The sequence below is a fragment of the Nelumbo lutea genome, chromosome 1 (genome assembly GCF_056320005.1).
Source record: "Nelumbo lutea isolate HS-2025 chromosome 1, American lotus-T2T, whole genome shotgun sequence".
Taxonomy (NCBI): Eukaryota; Viridiplantae; Streptophyta; class Magnoliopsida; order Proteales; family Nelumbonaceae; genus Nelumbo; species Nelumbo lutea.
In genome coordinates this window covers 44,782,797-44,799,454 of record NC_142684.1, presented here as the reverse complement: position 1 = coordinate 44,799,454, position 16,658 = coordinate 44,782,797, and the positions used below count along the sequence as shown (strand labels likewise).

At 38.3% G+C, this 16,658-nt stretch overlaps 1 protein-coding gene across 1 annotated transcript in view; it reads left to right on the top strand.

Annotated features, from left to right (window-relative positions):
* Nucleotides 1-16,658, top strand: part of LOC148874480 (signal peptide peptidase-like 2) — a 115,074-nt gene that overhangs the window by 48,349 nt on the left and 50,067 nt on the right. Inside the window, exons 6-8 of the mRNA XM_088963533.1 lie at nucleotides 4,748-4,927; nucleotides 12,299-12,333; nucleotides 12,619-12,775. Of these exons, the coding sequence (XP_088819659.1) occupies nucleotides 4,748-4,927; nucleotides 12,299-12,333; nucleotides 12,619-12,775 (372 nt within the window). The remainder of the gene's footprint in view (nucleotides 1-4,747; nucleotides 4,928-12,298; nucleotides 12,334-12,618; nucleotides 12,776-16,658) is intronic.

Here is a 16,658-nt window from a genome sequence, read left to right as displayed (position 1 = left end):
ACTGATAAACCCTTCACCCAATTGCACGATCTTTTACTAAAACCACAATTTCTCAATACTTCTATCAGGAAATTCCAACCCACCAAATCATAAGACTTTTTCTAAGTCCAACTTACAAACAAAACCTGATTGGCCAAACCTCCTCATTTCCTCCACGCATTCATTGGCTATCAAGATTTGATCAGTTATTTGTCTCCCTTGTACAAAGGCTCCTTGGGCTTGACTAATGAGAGAGGACAAAGCTTCTCTTAATCTCAAAGATAGAACCTTAGCCAAGATTTTGTAGATACTAGTCACCATGCTAATGGGTCTAAAATCTTTAGGGTGATTCACATCTACCTTCTTAGGGATTAAGGCCAAGAAAGTGGTATTGATTCCAGAACTGACTATGTGCTTATCTCCAAATTCCTTAAAAACTTTGAGTAGATCTTCTTTCACCACATCCCAACAGTCCTAGCAAAAAGCTATGGTAAAACCATCCGGCCCTGGAGCCTTGGATCTATCCATTTAGAATATTGCATGTTTAATCTCCTCTTCCTCAAAATTCCTTTCAAGCCAGTTCAAATTGTCCTCACTCAGTCTTGGCCAATATACTCCTTCCATCCTTAACCTATTATTCAAAGGTCTCCTGAGAATTGATTTAAAATGGTCCACAAACACTCGAGCTATCTCTTCCTGATTTGTGATTTCTTCTCCATCCAGTTCCAACTTAGCAACAAAAATCTTTATCCCCCTTCCATTAGCCAAGGCATGAAAGTATTTTGTATTCCCATCTTCTTCCTTAATTCACTTATGACTTGACTTTTGTCTCCATGAAATCTCCTCACTTAATAGGACTTCTTCCATCTCCTTCTTGAGTTCTCTTCTTATCTCTCTCTCTCTTGCTCGGTTAGGGGCCTTTGAGATTCCTGAATATCTAATTCCTCAATCTGGAATGGTAAAGAAGACTTTTTTTCCTCTACCCTCCCAAAGGTGTCTTTGTTCCATTCTTTTATTTTTGATCTCAGCCTTTTCAATTTCTTATGGAATCTAACTCCTTGCCACTTCACCCCTCTTATCTATTCATTCCACCACTCCTTAACCTTATCCATAAAGTCCGGATGAGTTAGCCACATATTCTCTAATATAAATGGTCGTGGCCCATTCCCTACTAATTCCTAGCCTAATGATAGAAGGCAATGATTTGAGGTAACTCGAGGTAAAGCTCTAGCCACCAAATTTGTCCAATGGTTCTCCCACCCCACGTTGAAAAGGAATCTATCCAATTTTGAACACGTAGGATTATCCTGAAAGTTAGACCATGTATAATTGGCTTGCAATAGAGGGATCTCCTTGAATTCACAAAGTTAATGAATTCATTAAATTTTCTCATGCTAGTTGTAACCCGGCATTGCGAATTTTTACTCATTGCAAAATCTGATAACATGAAAATCACCCCCCAAACACCAAGGGCTATCCCCTAAACCGAAAACCATACAGATCCTCCCACATTTCATTTCTCTCTCTATAGTTGTTTGGCTCATATACATTGGTTAGCTGCCAAATGAACCCATCCTCCATAATTCTAAACTTTAAAGACAAAATACCTTCCTATAAGTTCCTCTAGTGGTTCCACAACCTCCTCCCTCCAGAATGTAACCATTCCACTGGAAGCTCCCCATGGTGGAGCTGAAGTCCAGCATATTTCCTTGATCTATAAAGTTTATTTTTTATTTATTTTCAAAAAAAAAAAGTCTAGCATATTCCTCTTGATCCCCAAGCACTTCTTGTCCACTTCCTATCTAACCTTGCCAACTTGGTTTCATGCAGCATCACTATTGTTAGGCTTCTCTCTCATCAACAAGTCCTTAATGATGCTCCTTTTCCTTACTTGGAGGCCTTCCTCCTTTCCCCTCTGCCACTAAATTCAATGTCACCCTCAATATCAGAGATTAGTCTTTCCACCTCTGATTTCTTCTTCTTTTTCTAGTCTTTTTTCCTTCCTTTTTCCTTGTCAGTTCTATACCTTCTTCTGCCTTCTCACCAAACTAGATGTTCTCAGCCCGTTTTTTATCTTTGGAGTTACCTCTGTTTTCGAAAAACTTCCCCCCTTCAACATCCATCACCTTCCTCTCTTTCCTTGTCTCCTATCTTGTCTAATTGCTCTAACTCCTCCTCCTTCTGCTTATACTCCTCTAGAAGAGCACAAATTTGTTCCCAAATTCTCTCCAATTCTTCCTCCAGTTTCTTTTTTAACAACAGATCCACCCCTCGGCTCTCATCATCCCCTAACTCTAAGCTTCCTCCAACTTCTGGTCTTCCCAGCTGAGATGCAGGAATATCTGTTTCAGGCACAGCACACTGGTCAGTATCAAAATCGGAAAGGACAAGGTTACCTCAATGGTTGGAAATCAAGGGGACTGTTGTAGGAGCTGAACACCCAACATCAAAGTTTAGGGTCAAGCCTGCTCCCTTTTCCTGGGTCTGTTGTAGAGGGTTTACGTTTGAAATCAAAATTTTGTCAACCGCTGCATCAGACACGACCTCCCATGGTTGTTCCTTGTCTGGTGAGTCAGAACAGATCTATTTATATTGGACTTGCCTTTCCAAAATATCGGCAACTCTAGTCCAGTCATTAACTGGTTTCTCGGCTTCCACCACCAACTTGTTTGCCCATTCTTCCTCTCCAGAATTAATCAGCAATGTGGATTTCCATGTGGTAAGTGACAAAGTTGGGATATCCTGTCTAGGGTCTACTGCATTGTTTGGAGCATGGGGAATATAGTCATCCTTTCCATTATTTTCAACTTCAGTTTTTCCAGAATGAAGCACAAAATCCATCAATATTTTTCCAACCTCTTGCCATGCTTGGTTTCTTTTCTCTTCAGGAAAACATACCAATTGCTTGCTGCCCTTATCAAAAAAATTCTGATAATGCTATGAATGATCCTCTGATATTTCTCTTGCACTCTACGTATCTTCTACTTGTTTCTGTATATAGATCCTTCCAACTTCTTTGTTTCCCTTTAGCTCCAGCTTCCGTAATAAAATCTCCAAACCATTTGATTACCTCTAGCCCCACCAACTGAACTGTAGCCATTTTAGCTTCCTGATCTTCAAGCTAACCTGTCCAAGCTTAATCTCATCATCCCTTACTCCCTTGAATTGCAATGGATATGAGCATCATGACTAGGGGAAGAATATAGGATTTCCACTAAATTTCTTTGGAGATCATTCAAAGAGAACCCGACAAACTCTTCTGAATTAACTGCCCAAAGATTCAAAGAAAGGTGATAGAGGAGATCATCTAATTATCAACCATCCAACTAGAAACTTACTATTCAAAAAAAAAATATATATATATATATATGAAGATACCCCCAATATAAGTTGACACTAAAATAGAGGAGAAGAGATCAGAACTTTCTCCTAACTTCAAAGAAAGTTTCTCTGTCACTTCTTGCCTCTATAGAAATATTTAAGTGATTAAAAAAAATCAGACAATCAAAACTGTGAAGGATATCCCTGGTTTTCCATTGATTTTTTTTGGCAAAATCTGTAGGAATCATCCTAAGCATCAGACAATTCTAAAAGGTTCCCTAAAAATTAAAAAAAAATCAGACAATTAAAGGATGACACATGCTATTTTAGGAGAATGAAATTACCAAAATTAGTGATTATTATCATGACTTGCTGTTTATAGTAAAAACAGATCTGATGACAGAAACCCCAAGAAGAGAACAATTTAGAATAGAGGGAGATCAAAGACACCAACGGAACTAAACAAAACCTAAATGCAAACTAACCAGAGCAGAAACAATAACAAAATGAAGAACAAAGATGAAATGAACCTCATAGTTTACATATGCTCATAATCAACTTTAGATCTGATCATTATCAACATCTTCATCATCAGAATCTTCTTTTTCTTTCTTTGACACCATCTTGTCAAATAATTTGCCAACAGTATATTTTTGAAGTGTTAACCTATTGAGTATACCTTGAAATCCATTCAGTATCTGGTGTTGTAAGGGTTACTTGTCATATTCAATACCAATACACTAGGTCAGGGGTGGATTGATGACGATTGCTTTGCCTTGTAGAGTTGAATCTAGGAATGCCTTTTTTTCATTTATTCTCTCTTTTTTTTTTGTTTTACTTTTGATTTGTACTATGACTTGTCATATATGCATCATTGGGGTGGATCATTTTCTTACTGCTTCTGTCTCATGCTTACGTATTAATAACATTCTTCTTTTTTTCATATTATCCTGAGTTCTATGTTTAGCTTACCAACTAAAGAGAGATATGTGCTTAAATGATACCTACTTTTCTCTTCTTCTACAAGTAGTGGATTTTTGAGAAAAAAGATTAGGTGAGTGATATAACATTGAACTGTCAAAGGGGGTAGGCATATTTTAGAACGCCACAAATTTTAAAATGCTCAGAAGCATCCATTATCAATTAGTGCTGGAGAGATAATTACAGTCAGAAGGCTCCTGTAAACATCTTCCAAATAACAGAAAAAAAATAAAATGATACTCTTTGAATAATTTGTGGGCATTATGGATCCTTAATATATGTTTTACAGTTGAAGTAGTTTTGAAATTTGAAATCTGCTGCATAAAGCTTGTGCTTCTTCATTCTTTATATATGCAGATATAATAAAGGAATTGTCTTTTGCCCAAAACTATTTGATTCTTGTATTCTTTGAATTTTATAAAATAGGTGCACTTTGTGATTAACTTTCCTTTCTTTCTTTGGCTAGGAATCTTCCAATTCTAGGACAACCAGAGATGATTCTGAGAAGGAAATTGTAGATATTAGTGCAAAGGGTGCTATAATTTTTGTTATTGCGGCATCCACATTTCTTTTGGTGCTCTACTTTTTCATGTCATCATGGTTTGTGTGGCTTTTGATTGTACTCTTTTGCATCGGAGGTATTCAGGTATGCAATTCCTTTTTGGATTTTTCTATAATTGCACCCTAATCATAGTTTAATATGGAGATTAGTGATCTAAATTGTATTTCATGCATATCTCATATATGAGAGCCATAAAGCATTTCTCGTTTCTAAGATGAGATGTAGTGTATGCCATGTAAGCAAAATAGAAAAAATAAGGGATGAATTTGCTTTATTGCATATTCCATTTCATTGTTGCTCTTATATCTTTAGCATTCACATGTTATGTCAATTGAAAGCGAAAAAAAGATGAAATATGTATTCATTTTCTACTAAAAAGTTGTTCTAATTATCTTTAAAACAAGTACATGGGATGGATTGGCTAAGGCTTTGTGAGGAAATGGAGACTAGAAAGGAATGGTAGGATGGGGACAATAAACTATAAAAGATGTTTGGAAATGCAATGTGTTGTACATTTCCACTTACCTTTTCTCACAACAATGGTGATAGGGATGTCGGACCTCTCATCTCTTTAGTGATTGGGAGTGCCTTAGACTCAACTAGAGATGTGGGAACAACCTGTGTCTACCTTAGTCTTTGCGTACCACCTCTAGAGAATAGGATGAGTGCTAAAAATAGGAGGGCTAGTAGGAGGAGGAGGAATAGGAATAGGAAATTTGGAAGGAGAAGAACCCTCCATGGGAATGGGAGTAACTGTTGAAGGCTCAATTGGAGTTGGCAAAGGAAGGGATGAAGAAAATAGTTTATGAGGACTCTCCCCCTTCAAAGGATGATTATAAAAGGGAATTGATTCTGCAAAGATGACATCCCTGGAAACAAATTGGAAGCCACTAATGGGATCAAAACAACAATACCCTTTTTGTGTGGATGCATAACTAAGAAGATACAATTCCGATCCTTGGGTTCAAACTTATGTCTCTTGGAAATGGGAATGTGGACAGCACGTACGACCAATTACACACAGAGGAATGGAGAAGATATCAACACTAGGAAAGAGGACACCAAAAGGAGACTTCAACCCCAAGACTCAAAAAAGCATAGGGTTAATAAGATATGTCTTTTTCCTCTTCGCTGCTCCATTTTTTTGTGGAGTACGGGCATAAGAACTCTGATGAACAACCCCAAATTTTTCAAGATAGGAGGTAAAGTCCTCAAAATATTCCTTAGCATTGTCTGATCGGAATATTTTGATGTGGGTATCAAACTGAGTGAGGATATACTCGTGGAATTATTGCACAAATTTAGGCGTTTCTGTATGAGAGTGCATAAGGTAGATCTAGGTATGTCGTGAAAAATCATCAATAAATAGGATGGAATATCTATAGCCACCCATACAAGGCAAATGGTAAGGCCTCCACACATCAAAGTGCACAATACTAAAAGGAATAGTCGTTTCTCCATGAGTGACATTCTAAGAAACTGGACTGAAGTAGCACAAATAGATGTACCCAAAGAAAATGTGAGAGCGGAATGGAAGCCACTTGCAATGAACAAATTAAAACTAAACTTTGATGGGAGTTCCCTTGGTAACCCGGGAAGGGTAGGCATAGGGGGTGTGATAAGAAATCATCTAGGTGAAGTTGTGGCACTCTTCTCAGGACCAATAGGTATTGGTGACTCAATACAGGCTGAATCTCTGGCTCTACTTCAAGGCTAAAGATGGCTGAGTAGATTGGAACAATAGAATTAGAAATAGGAGACTCAGTACTGGTCATCTCTTGAGCTAAGCACATCACATCAGCACCTTGGAAGCTCAAATTTATCTACAGAGAAATTGACACAATTGCAAGGAGGTTTAACTCTCAGTTTACTTGGGTTAGAAGGACTGCAAATGGGTTGGTGGATACCCTAGCTAAACAGGGGGCAAATAGACCTACCTTGTACTGGGCTGAACTATAACTGTTTTGTATGTGTCTGTAGGCAGGGATATAGATTGGGTTAAAGCATTACTGCAACCTATATCTATTGTAATTCAATACTTCTCTATTATTAATAAAAGTCTTTTTGCTGATAAAAAAAATTAAAAGCAATAGTCAATCTTTTATTGCTTGTAGGATAAGCATTCTTATAATTCTTTGAGAGGACTCACAATGTAAACTTGATAGACTTATTCCTTTAATGGGTTGGTGGATACCCTAGCTAAACAGGGGACAAATAGACCTACCTTGTACTGGGCTGAACTATAACTGTTTTGTATGTGTCTGTAGACAGGGTTATAGATTGGGTTAAAGCATTACTGCAACCTATATCTATTGTAATTCAATACTTCTCTGTTATTAATAAAAGTCCTTTTGTTGATAAAAAAAAATTAAAAGCAATAGTCAATCTTTTATTGCTTGTAGGATAAGCATTCTTATAATGCTTTGAGAACTCACAAGACTCACAATGTAAACTTGATAGATTTATTCCTTTAAATAATTCTGGAAACAATTGACTCAATGAAGAAAAAGATAAATGACCAAACAATAATAACTATTGCTATCGAATTTGGAGCCGAGGGAAACAACGTAATTTCTAGCATCCGAGGCCGATGGGTCCAACCTGCTGAGAGAAAGAAGATATTAGAGGCCCTAGGAGTTATCCCAGGGGTGAAGGCTCCGACGGTCAAGTTAGCAGAAGGCTGCGAGGGGTTGGTCCAAGCAGGAGAGGAGACTTAGAGCTTAAGTTCCAGAGAGTGTTTACCTCAATGTAGGATCCCCTTTTTATAGTTGGAGTTGCCTTAGAGGAGGAGCAGGTGGCGGCGGTTGGCAGTGGTTGGTGATGAGCGGCCTGGATACATTTGGCCGACCCCACGTGTCAAGATCCTCAGGTCGGCCAGAAATTCCTACATCAATAACATAACATGACATGACTTGTGGACTTGGAAACAAAAGTTCTTTGAGGTTGTACTTGGCTCTGCTCAGGCATGTCTAACAAATATATCCCATTCGCCTCATGGCCACTCCCAATAACTTTCTGAGATTTCATATCCTATAAAACACAATATGAAGGATAAAAGGTCAAACTGCAATTCAAGGGTTTAGTTAAATTACTAACCGAAAGCAAATTGGTATTAAGTTTAGGAATGTGAAGGACAAATGATAGGGTTAGGGGCTATGACGTCTTGATGTCTCCCTTCCCTGTGATAGAGGCAAGAGAGCCATCAACAAGGGATATTTTGTCTCTCATTCATCAAAAAAAGGGATATTTTGTCTCGGCCCGAAAGGAGTTGGTTGAACAAGTGTGAAACACTAGTCATGTGGTCAGAATCATCGGAATCAATTATCCAAGGGGTTTTATGAGTACTTGAGATAGAAACATGATTTGCAATTGCGCAAATAACTGAGTGTGCATATGTAGAGGAAGGAATAGTCTCTAATGAGGTAGATGTAGTAGTGGACTACAAGTGACTAATTATTCGGTCATTCTTCTCAAAGTCAGCCCTAGTGGCTGCAAGTTACTCTCCCACTGACTTCTCACCACTCTGTCCCTGTTCATTCTGTAAGGTGGCTATATTTTCATTTCACCTTTTTCCACTGTTTTCTTTCTTGAGCTTGGCAGGAATAAGCTCTGGGTGCAGCTTCCAACAGGTGTCTTTAGTGTGTTCAGGCTTCTTACAATATTCACAGATTATATCTTTCTTCCCAGTGTTGACCAACTTCATCCCGGCATTAGCATAGTGATAATCCTACAGCTCTACAGACTAAACCTGTCTTCTGCTCTCCTCACTACTCACCATAGCATAAACCTAAGACAAAGTCACCTCATCCTTTACCAAAACATTCTACCTCAAAATATCATACTCCATGTTGAGTTCGGTGAGGAACTCAGAGACATGGTTTCTATCCACCAACTTCCTATGTGTTCTGCATCCTTTTTACAACCCCAAACAACATTCTCCATCAAATCAATCTCCTGCCAAAGAGATTCAGCATGGAGAAGTTTATGACTAAGGGCTTCTCCCCCTATCTTAGATTATTCACATCATTCTTCAATTTGTAGACCCGAGCAACATTTAGTTTTTGGGAATATGTCTCCATGATATTACCCCACACTTCTGTTGCAATTTCCATCCACAAGTAGTGTTGACTAATGTGTGGCTGCATAGAATTCACTAACCAACCCACTACTTTGTAGTTTTCTAAGCACCCACCTTTTATAGGTAGGGTCATCTGGTAATGTACCCCCATTTCCCTCTACTACACACATGTATTTTAATTGATTGAGAGTAGGCTAAATAATTGGTTTCGTCCAATTTCACAGTGCTCACTGCCCCTAGTAGAGTCTCCATCGGGCCCCCATGTCCAAACCCGAAATTTGTGGGATATTTTGCTTCTCCTCCAGTTTTCTCCATTGAGTGAATGGATGCAAACAAAAATCAAAATAAGGTTTTACTAGACTAGATTTGTTGTTTTAAGCAAAGAACTACTCTTCAATCACCCAAAACTAGGGTTTCACAAGGCCCAGCCGGATGGGAGAAGGAAAGAAAGATCAAATGCTGCTACCAGAGGTTCCAAAACTCTGTCCAACCCAAACTACCCTTAATAGAAATCAAAGAACTCCCCTTTGATCCCCAAGCACTTGCTTCAAAGTGTCTTTAGGACCTGTAACAAGAAATCTCTAGTTTTCTAGGGTTTATGGGAAAAAACTCCAAGAACTTGCCTTAGGCTTCAACTAAGGATGAAAAACTCCATAAAACCTCTCAAAAAACCGTCTTAACTAGGCTACATAAGCTGCTAATTAATCAGCCGATTAGTTCTCCATACACACTGTGTATGGTCTAAGAAAGGGAAGAAAAGGTTGAAGGTGAGAACCTGCTCTGGTACCAAGTTGTGAAACACAGCTGCAGTAAATCAGAAAATAGAAAAAAAGAAAAAAGGGAGAAAGAAGAATGAAAGATTTCAACAAAGCTTGTGGAAGAAGAAGAGGAAGGAAGAGAGAAGAGAATTTCGATCTCCTCTCTAATCCCCTCAAGATATCTTTTATATCTTAATGTAAATCTGAGTACAATTCCTTAGATGTCCTTAATAGGGCGGCTATGACTAAAGAACTAATAAAATAAACAAAAGAAGGTCCATAACTCAGGCCCATAACTAAAAGAACATAAACTTAAAACATTGCTTAAAAGAAATAAAACTACTAAGGCCCACTCAGCCCATTCTCACTACAGAAGCAAAGTACCCTCGGACTTATACAACTTTACGTTCAACTCCATAGGTGTCTCTACCTGCTTATCATTTGTGATATTGGGTATGTGACATTGGCCAGTTTAACAAGATTAAATGCATACTTCTGTTAGTTAACAAAATATCCATGATCAATATGGCAGACCTCAAGACCTAAAAGTAGGTTAATGGGTCCAAGTCTATCATCACCACTCACCAAAATATCATTGACATATAACACAAGAGTACTGATGCCCTGAGATTGTTGATGGACAAACAGCGAATGGTCAAAGGAACTTTGATTTTAAGCATCCTCAACAATAACATCTCGAAAGCGCATATGTCAGCCCATATAATGACTTTTTCAATTGGCACACAGGAGAAGGATCACTAAAATACCCAGGAAGAGGCCTCATATACATAGTCTCCTTTCCCATGGAGAAAAGCATTGTTCACGTCCATTTGAAAGATAACCCAATGGTGAACAGTAAATAACACTAAGAGAGCATGAGCAATGGCAATTTTAGCAACAGGAGCAAAAGCCTCCTCATAATCAATACCATACTCTTGTTTGTATCCCTGTGTAACCAATCGGATCTTATATCGATCTAGAGAGCCATCAGCCTTCAACTTAATTCTATAAGCTCAACAACTTCCAATAATAGAGGCATCTAGAGGAGTAGGCACCAAATCCCAAGTGTCATTCTCATGTAGAGGTCAGGTGTAGGGGCTAAAGCATGGAACCGCTTACTTGGAAATACAAGTCCATGGCAAGAGATGGCAAAGTTTCTTGGGAATCAAAATTCTGCAAAGACAAAAGGAGCAGGGAGGCAAGCAATACCAGCAAAGAAGAAAATATGTTAGAGGAACATGACATTATGAGAGATACACTTGATGAAGTGAATGATCATAACAAAGGAAACCTTTGTGATCAAGACTATATTCAACAAAAGTGCAGAAAGCAGAATTAGAAGAAAGTTTAATGTGCTCATGTGAGGGAAGGTGAACAAAACAGAGTCAGCCAAATACATGACAGTGAGAAATATTATGAAGAACAGCAATAGGAAGGTAGTTGATCATGTAAATGGCAGTATTAGCTACCTACGCACAAAATGAAGTTGGTGCATGATATTCTTGTAGCAAGGTCCACACCACACTAAGAATATGGTCATCCTTCTGCTCTGCAACTCCATTCTACTAATGTGTGTTGGGACAATTTTGTTGAGGTTGTATCCCATTGCTTCTCAAAAATGATAGAATTTCACCATCAGCATATTTTCCCCTTGAATCCGAACATAGAATACTAATATGTGACTTGAATCGATTCCTAACCATAGCATTAAATGTAGGGAGTACTTCTGATTTTTTGTCAAAGAAAGTATATCCAAGTATATTGGGTGCGGTCATAAATAAACGATTGTGTATGATCTCAAAGGGAGAAGTAGCATGTTCAACTGAGCTAGGAAAAGTAGATGCGGCTTTTACTCAAACAAGTAGTACAAGAAATATCAGACTGAATAGAAAAATTTTATTCTTATTCAAGCCAGTATCAAATAATAATTTCAATTTTTGAAAACTAGGATGGCTCAATAATTTATGCCATAAATCCCAAACATTATTTTTATGACTCAAAAAAAGATGTAGATGCAGTCATGCAGAAGTAAAATAAGCAAGAGTTTCAAAAACTCGTCTTCATCTTCATTCCTTCAACAATATTGTCCATATTGTTGCTCTGATACAATGATAGCCTTTTTCCGTTTTCTGAGAAGAGGATTGAGAGAGGGAAATTGAAAAGACAAACAAACTGAAGGGTGTTTGAATGAACTAACCCCCAAAGATCCAAAAGAATATATTATTGTATGTACAATTACAATAATGCCCTTATAGGGCTGAAATAAAAGAAAAGATATAAAACAGTACAATAAGCACTATAGTAATATGACACAAGCACTCTTAACCCCTACCTCTACACAGAGGAGCCCCTTGTGGCCCTTTTTAGATTGCTAGTAAAAGAATTATTCAATGATCTTTTTACCATGATAACCTTGTTTTCTACATTAACATGTGGACCATGCAGTATCCTTTCCTATGAATCAGATACCAAAACAATGAATGCATTTTCTGAATTCTGATCGCGTGTTTTACTAATAAGTGAAATTAACTGTTTTGTTGATCACTTGATCTGTTAGACTAAATTTGTCCAATAGATGTATGCAAGTGAAACTTATATGAATATGTTTCCATTTTTCAGGGAATGCATACTTGCATTGTCACTCTAATTGTAAGGTAAGTCTTAACTGAAGTTCAGTTTATTTTTCAGTATGCCATTAGGCTGTTTTGGATTTTGAAGGAAGTGTAAAATTGATGAGATAAAGGGAGACATTGAATCTTCTAGTATCTAGAACTTGCAGTTCAGCTTCAAACCACCATGTAGTGGAGGGAAGCAGAATTTTACCTTGCAGTTCAGCTTCGAAATCCCAATGCAGCCTTATATTCTTAGTTTCTTTTCCCCTTTCTGTTTTGTACCTTCTATTTCTTCCCCTTTTACTTTTATCTTGCTCTATGAACCAGAATATTCCGAAACTGTGGGCAGAAGATGGTAAACCTTCCCATTTTTGGGGAGGTATCAATTCTTTCTGTTGGTGTTGTACCCTTTTGTGTGGCATTTGCAATTTTTTGGGCTGCAAATCAGAATGCATCATATGCCTGGATTGGTCAAGATGTTCTTGTAAGTGACACCGGCTGCCCCTGTATTTCTCTGTGCTGATTTAGCTCTTCAATTTTTTTCTCTGTGAAAAATATTTGCATATGCTAGTAAGCAGCTTTTATCTATATGCCAACCTCTTCCTCCAGCTATTTACATTTCTTTTAGGGGAATGCACTTGTAAGAGAGAGAAATTATATACATATGAATACATGCACCTGATGCACTTTTTTTTATTAGAAACCATAACTTTCATTAAAGAGATTAACAGATTGCCTAGGGCCTTTATATGCACTTTTCATATGTATTTATACATATGAATACATGCACCTCAGCCCTTGTAGTAGGGCCTTTATTTATTCCCTTAGTGAGTCTCCCACCCCAATTGGACCCGAGAAGAGGGCCAACACCTTTCCTTCCTCGTCTCAGAAGACTCCCCCATTGCCTGAAAGACCCAGATTGCCTAGAGAACTACCTTCAAAGTTCAGCTTTACTCTAGCCTGCAGAGAAGGGGACCAACTCTCCTACATAATATGAGAATGGGTGGAAGAAGCTATGACACTCCATCCTCTAAGCAAATCATCATAAAAGAGGTCCTTGAATAGTTGCAGAATTTTCAGCCAATGTAAAATTTTGATGGTAAAGCCCTCAACAAGTGCTTCCTTGGATTTTTCTTGCCCTTGGAAGATCCTGTTGTTTCTGTCTTTGCAAATCGACCAAAGAATGGCTGTTCTTAATCCCCACATCACCCTACCCCTTTCTTTGGTTGAAAGAAGAAGGTGGGGTAAAAAAAGGCTTAGTATACACCGGGGGGGGGGTATTCCAGCTGCACCCAAAGAGAGAGGAGAACCAGTCCCAAAGGTAAGAAACAAGGGACGGGATAAAAATAGATGAGCCACCGTATCATCAGTCCTTAAACAAAGGCAACAGACATTAAGGGAAAGGCACCAGTCCGGCATTTTTCTTTGAAGCACATCCAAGGTATTGATCTTTTGGAGTACCATTTCTCAGCAAAATGCCCTAATCATTGGTGGGACAGGAGAAGAGACCACACTTATTTCATAGGAAAGGATGCAGGCCCAATAGAAGGCTGAAGTAAGGCGTTAAAGAAAGAAGAGAAAGAGAAAAACCCTGAGGAGGATTCCGACCAAATCCTACTATCCGGACAAGACTGATCAAGGAAGCCTGAGGATAACAGAGAAAACAACTCGTCTGCACAACTCACTTCTGTATCTCTCAGACCTCTCCTTAGGCTCAAGTCCCAGGAGCCTTCAGATCCTTGGTAGGAGAAATAGTCCTGAATTAATGTAAAGAAAGGGAATTTTACAAGGAAGAGAACTTATCCTTTAGGGGAGTGTTCCCAAACCAAATATCCTTCCAAACAGAATTTTGTTACATGAGCACGCATCATACCTGACAAACGGTTCATAGGCAAATAAAACTCTAGCAATGGCTTTCCAAGGAGAAAAAAGAGAATCCCTTGAGTCGACACCAACATCCCATCCATCTGCTGCCAAGCCATGTATGCTTTCTACTATAGAGTGCTAAAGAAGAGACAGAAAGATATGAAGAATGGGATATCTCATTATGCTTCTGTACATCGAAATTTATAGCTCTCTCTAGGAAACAAGCTAGGTAACAAATCTCCCTAATTAAAGGATACAAACTAGGTAACATATCTCCCTAATTAAAGGGAAGATAAAGCTGATTCCTAAAAAATTTGTACAGCTCACAAATCTCTCAACTACTTAAAATAGCACAAAATCAAATATAATACATAATTACAGAAATCTTCCAACACTCCCCCTCAAGCTGGTATAGGGGAAGATAAAGCTGATTCCTAAAAAATTTGTACAGCTCACAAATCTCTCAACTACTTAAAATAGCACAAAATCAAATATAATACATAATTACAGAAATCTTCCAACACTCCCCCTCAAGCTGGTATGAATATATCACTCATGGCAAGCTTGCTAACTAAGTTTTCATACTGTGCCCTAGGAAGCCCTTTGGTGAGAATGTCTACTACTTGGCTCGTGGTGGGTATGTAGGACATGCATATCACACCACTATCTATCTTCTCCTTGATGAAATGTTTATCCACTTCTACATGCTTTGTTCTATCATGTAGAACTGGATTATGAGCTATGGAAATAGCTGCCTTGTTATCACAATAGACTTTAATAGGTGTTGGTGTAGGAACCTTCAATTCTTCTAGGAGCCTTTTGATCCATAACACTTCACAAAAGCCATGTGCAACAGAGCAGAATTCTGCCTCTGCACTACTCCTTGCTACAACACTCTGTTTTTTGCTTCTCTAGGTGACCAAATTCCCTCCTACCAAAGTGTAGTAACCTGAAGTAGATCTTCTATCATTTATATCACCTGCCCAATCTGCATCTGTGTAGGCTTCAACTTGGAGATGACCCCTATTTTTGAACAAGAGTCCTTTCCCCGGAGTTCCTTTTAGATATCTCAAAATCCTGAACACAGCTTCAAAGTGAGTAGGTCCAGGTGAATGCATAAACTGACTTACTACACTTACTGCAAAGGCTATGACAGGTCTTGTGTGCGACAAATAGATTAGTCTTCCAACTAATCTTTGATAACGTTCTCGATCAACCACCTCATTTACTGTTACTGCTTTTAACTTCATATTTGGGTCCATTGGAGTTTCTACGGCTTTACAACCTGTCATCCCTGTCTCCTTAAGCAAATCAAGAATGTATTTGCGTTGGTTGATAAAGATTCCCTCCTTAGACCTTGCAAACTCCATTCCGAGAAAATATTTAAGTTTTCCCAGGTCTTTAATGTCAAATTCAGCCTCAAGCTTATTCTTCAACTTGTTGATTTCAAATAAATCATCCCCAGTCATGATAATATCGTCTACATACACTATCAAAATAGCTATTTTACCTTCGGTGGAGTGCTTGAAAAATAAAGTATGATCAGCTTGACTTTGTGAGAAGCCGTGCCACCTTATTGCATTCCCAAATCGTTCAAACCAAGCTCTTGGTGATTGCTTTAGCCCATATAGGGATTTTTTTAATTTGCAAACTTTGCCTCTTCCAAGACTTTCTTCAAAACCTGGTGGTAGGTCCATATATACTTCTTCCTTTAGGTCTCCATTCAAGAATGCATTCTTGACATTGAACTGACGAAGTGGCTAGTTAAAATTAACTGCAAGGGAAAGAAGTATTCTGATAGAGTTAATTTTAGCAACAGGAGCAAAAGTCTCTTGATAGTCTATACCATGAGTTTGGGTAAATCCTTTTGCTATGAGTCTTGCTTTGTATCTCTCCACACTTCCATCAGCCTTGCACTTTACTGTAAACACCCATTTGCATCCAACTGTCTTCTTGTCATGGGGTAGATCAGTAATACTCCATGTATTACTCTTTCTAAGAGCATTCATCTCTTCCATCACAGCTAACCTCCATTTCGGATCATCTAATGCTTCCTGAACAGTTCTTGGCACATACAGATTAGAAATCGTAGACACAAATGCTTTATGATATGTGATAATTTCTCATATGACAAGTATTTTGCAATAGGATGTTTTGTGCAAGTTCGGGTACCTTTTCTTAATGCAATTGGAATGTCAAGATCTGAAGAAGACAGATTAGGCAAATCATTAGATAAAGACGGAATAGGGGTAGAAGAAGGATTACTCTGAGTTGTAGGATCTTCACTCGGCAAATTGGATTGGACTTCTGCTGTAGGAACAACTGGAACAGTAGTACTTTTGTGAAACTTCTTCCTGGTATAAAACTGAAGCTCAGGATGAGGATTGTGATCCGTTTGAATTACTTCTCCCCCTGTCTCTGATAACGTAGTATCTGGCAATTTTGGATTAAGAGTACCATCACTAGGTTCCATTCTTTCAACAATTGTTTCCGAACCTTGC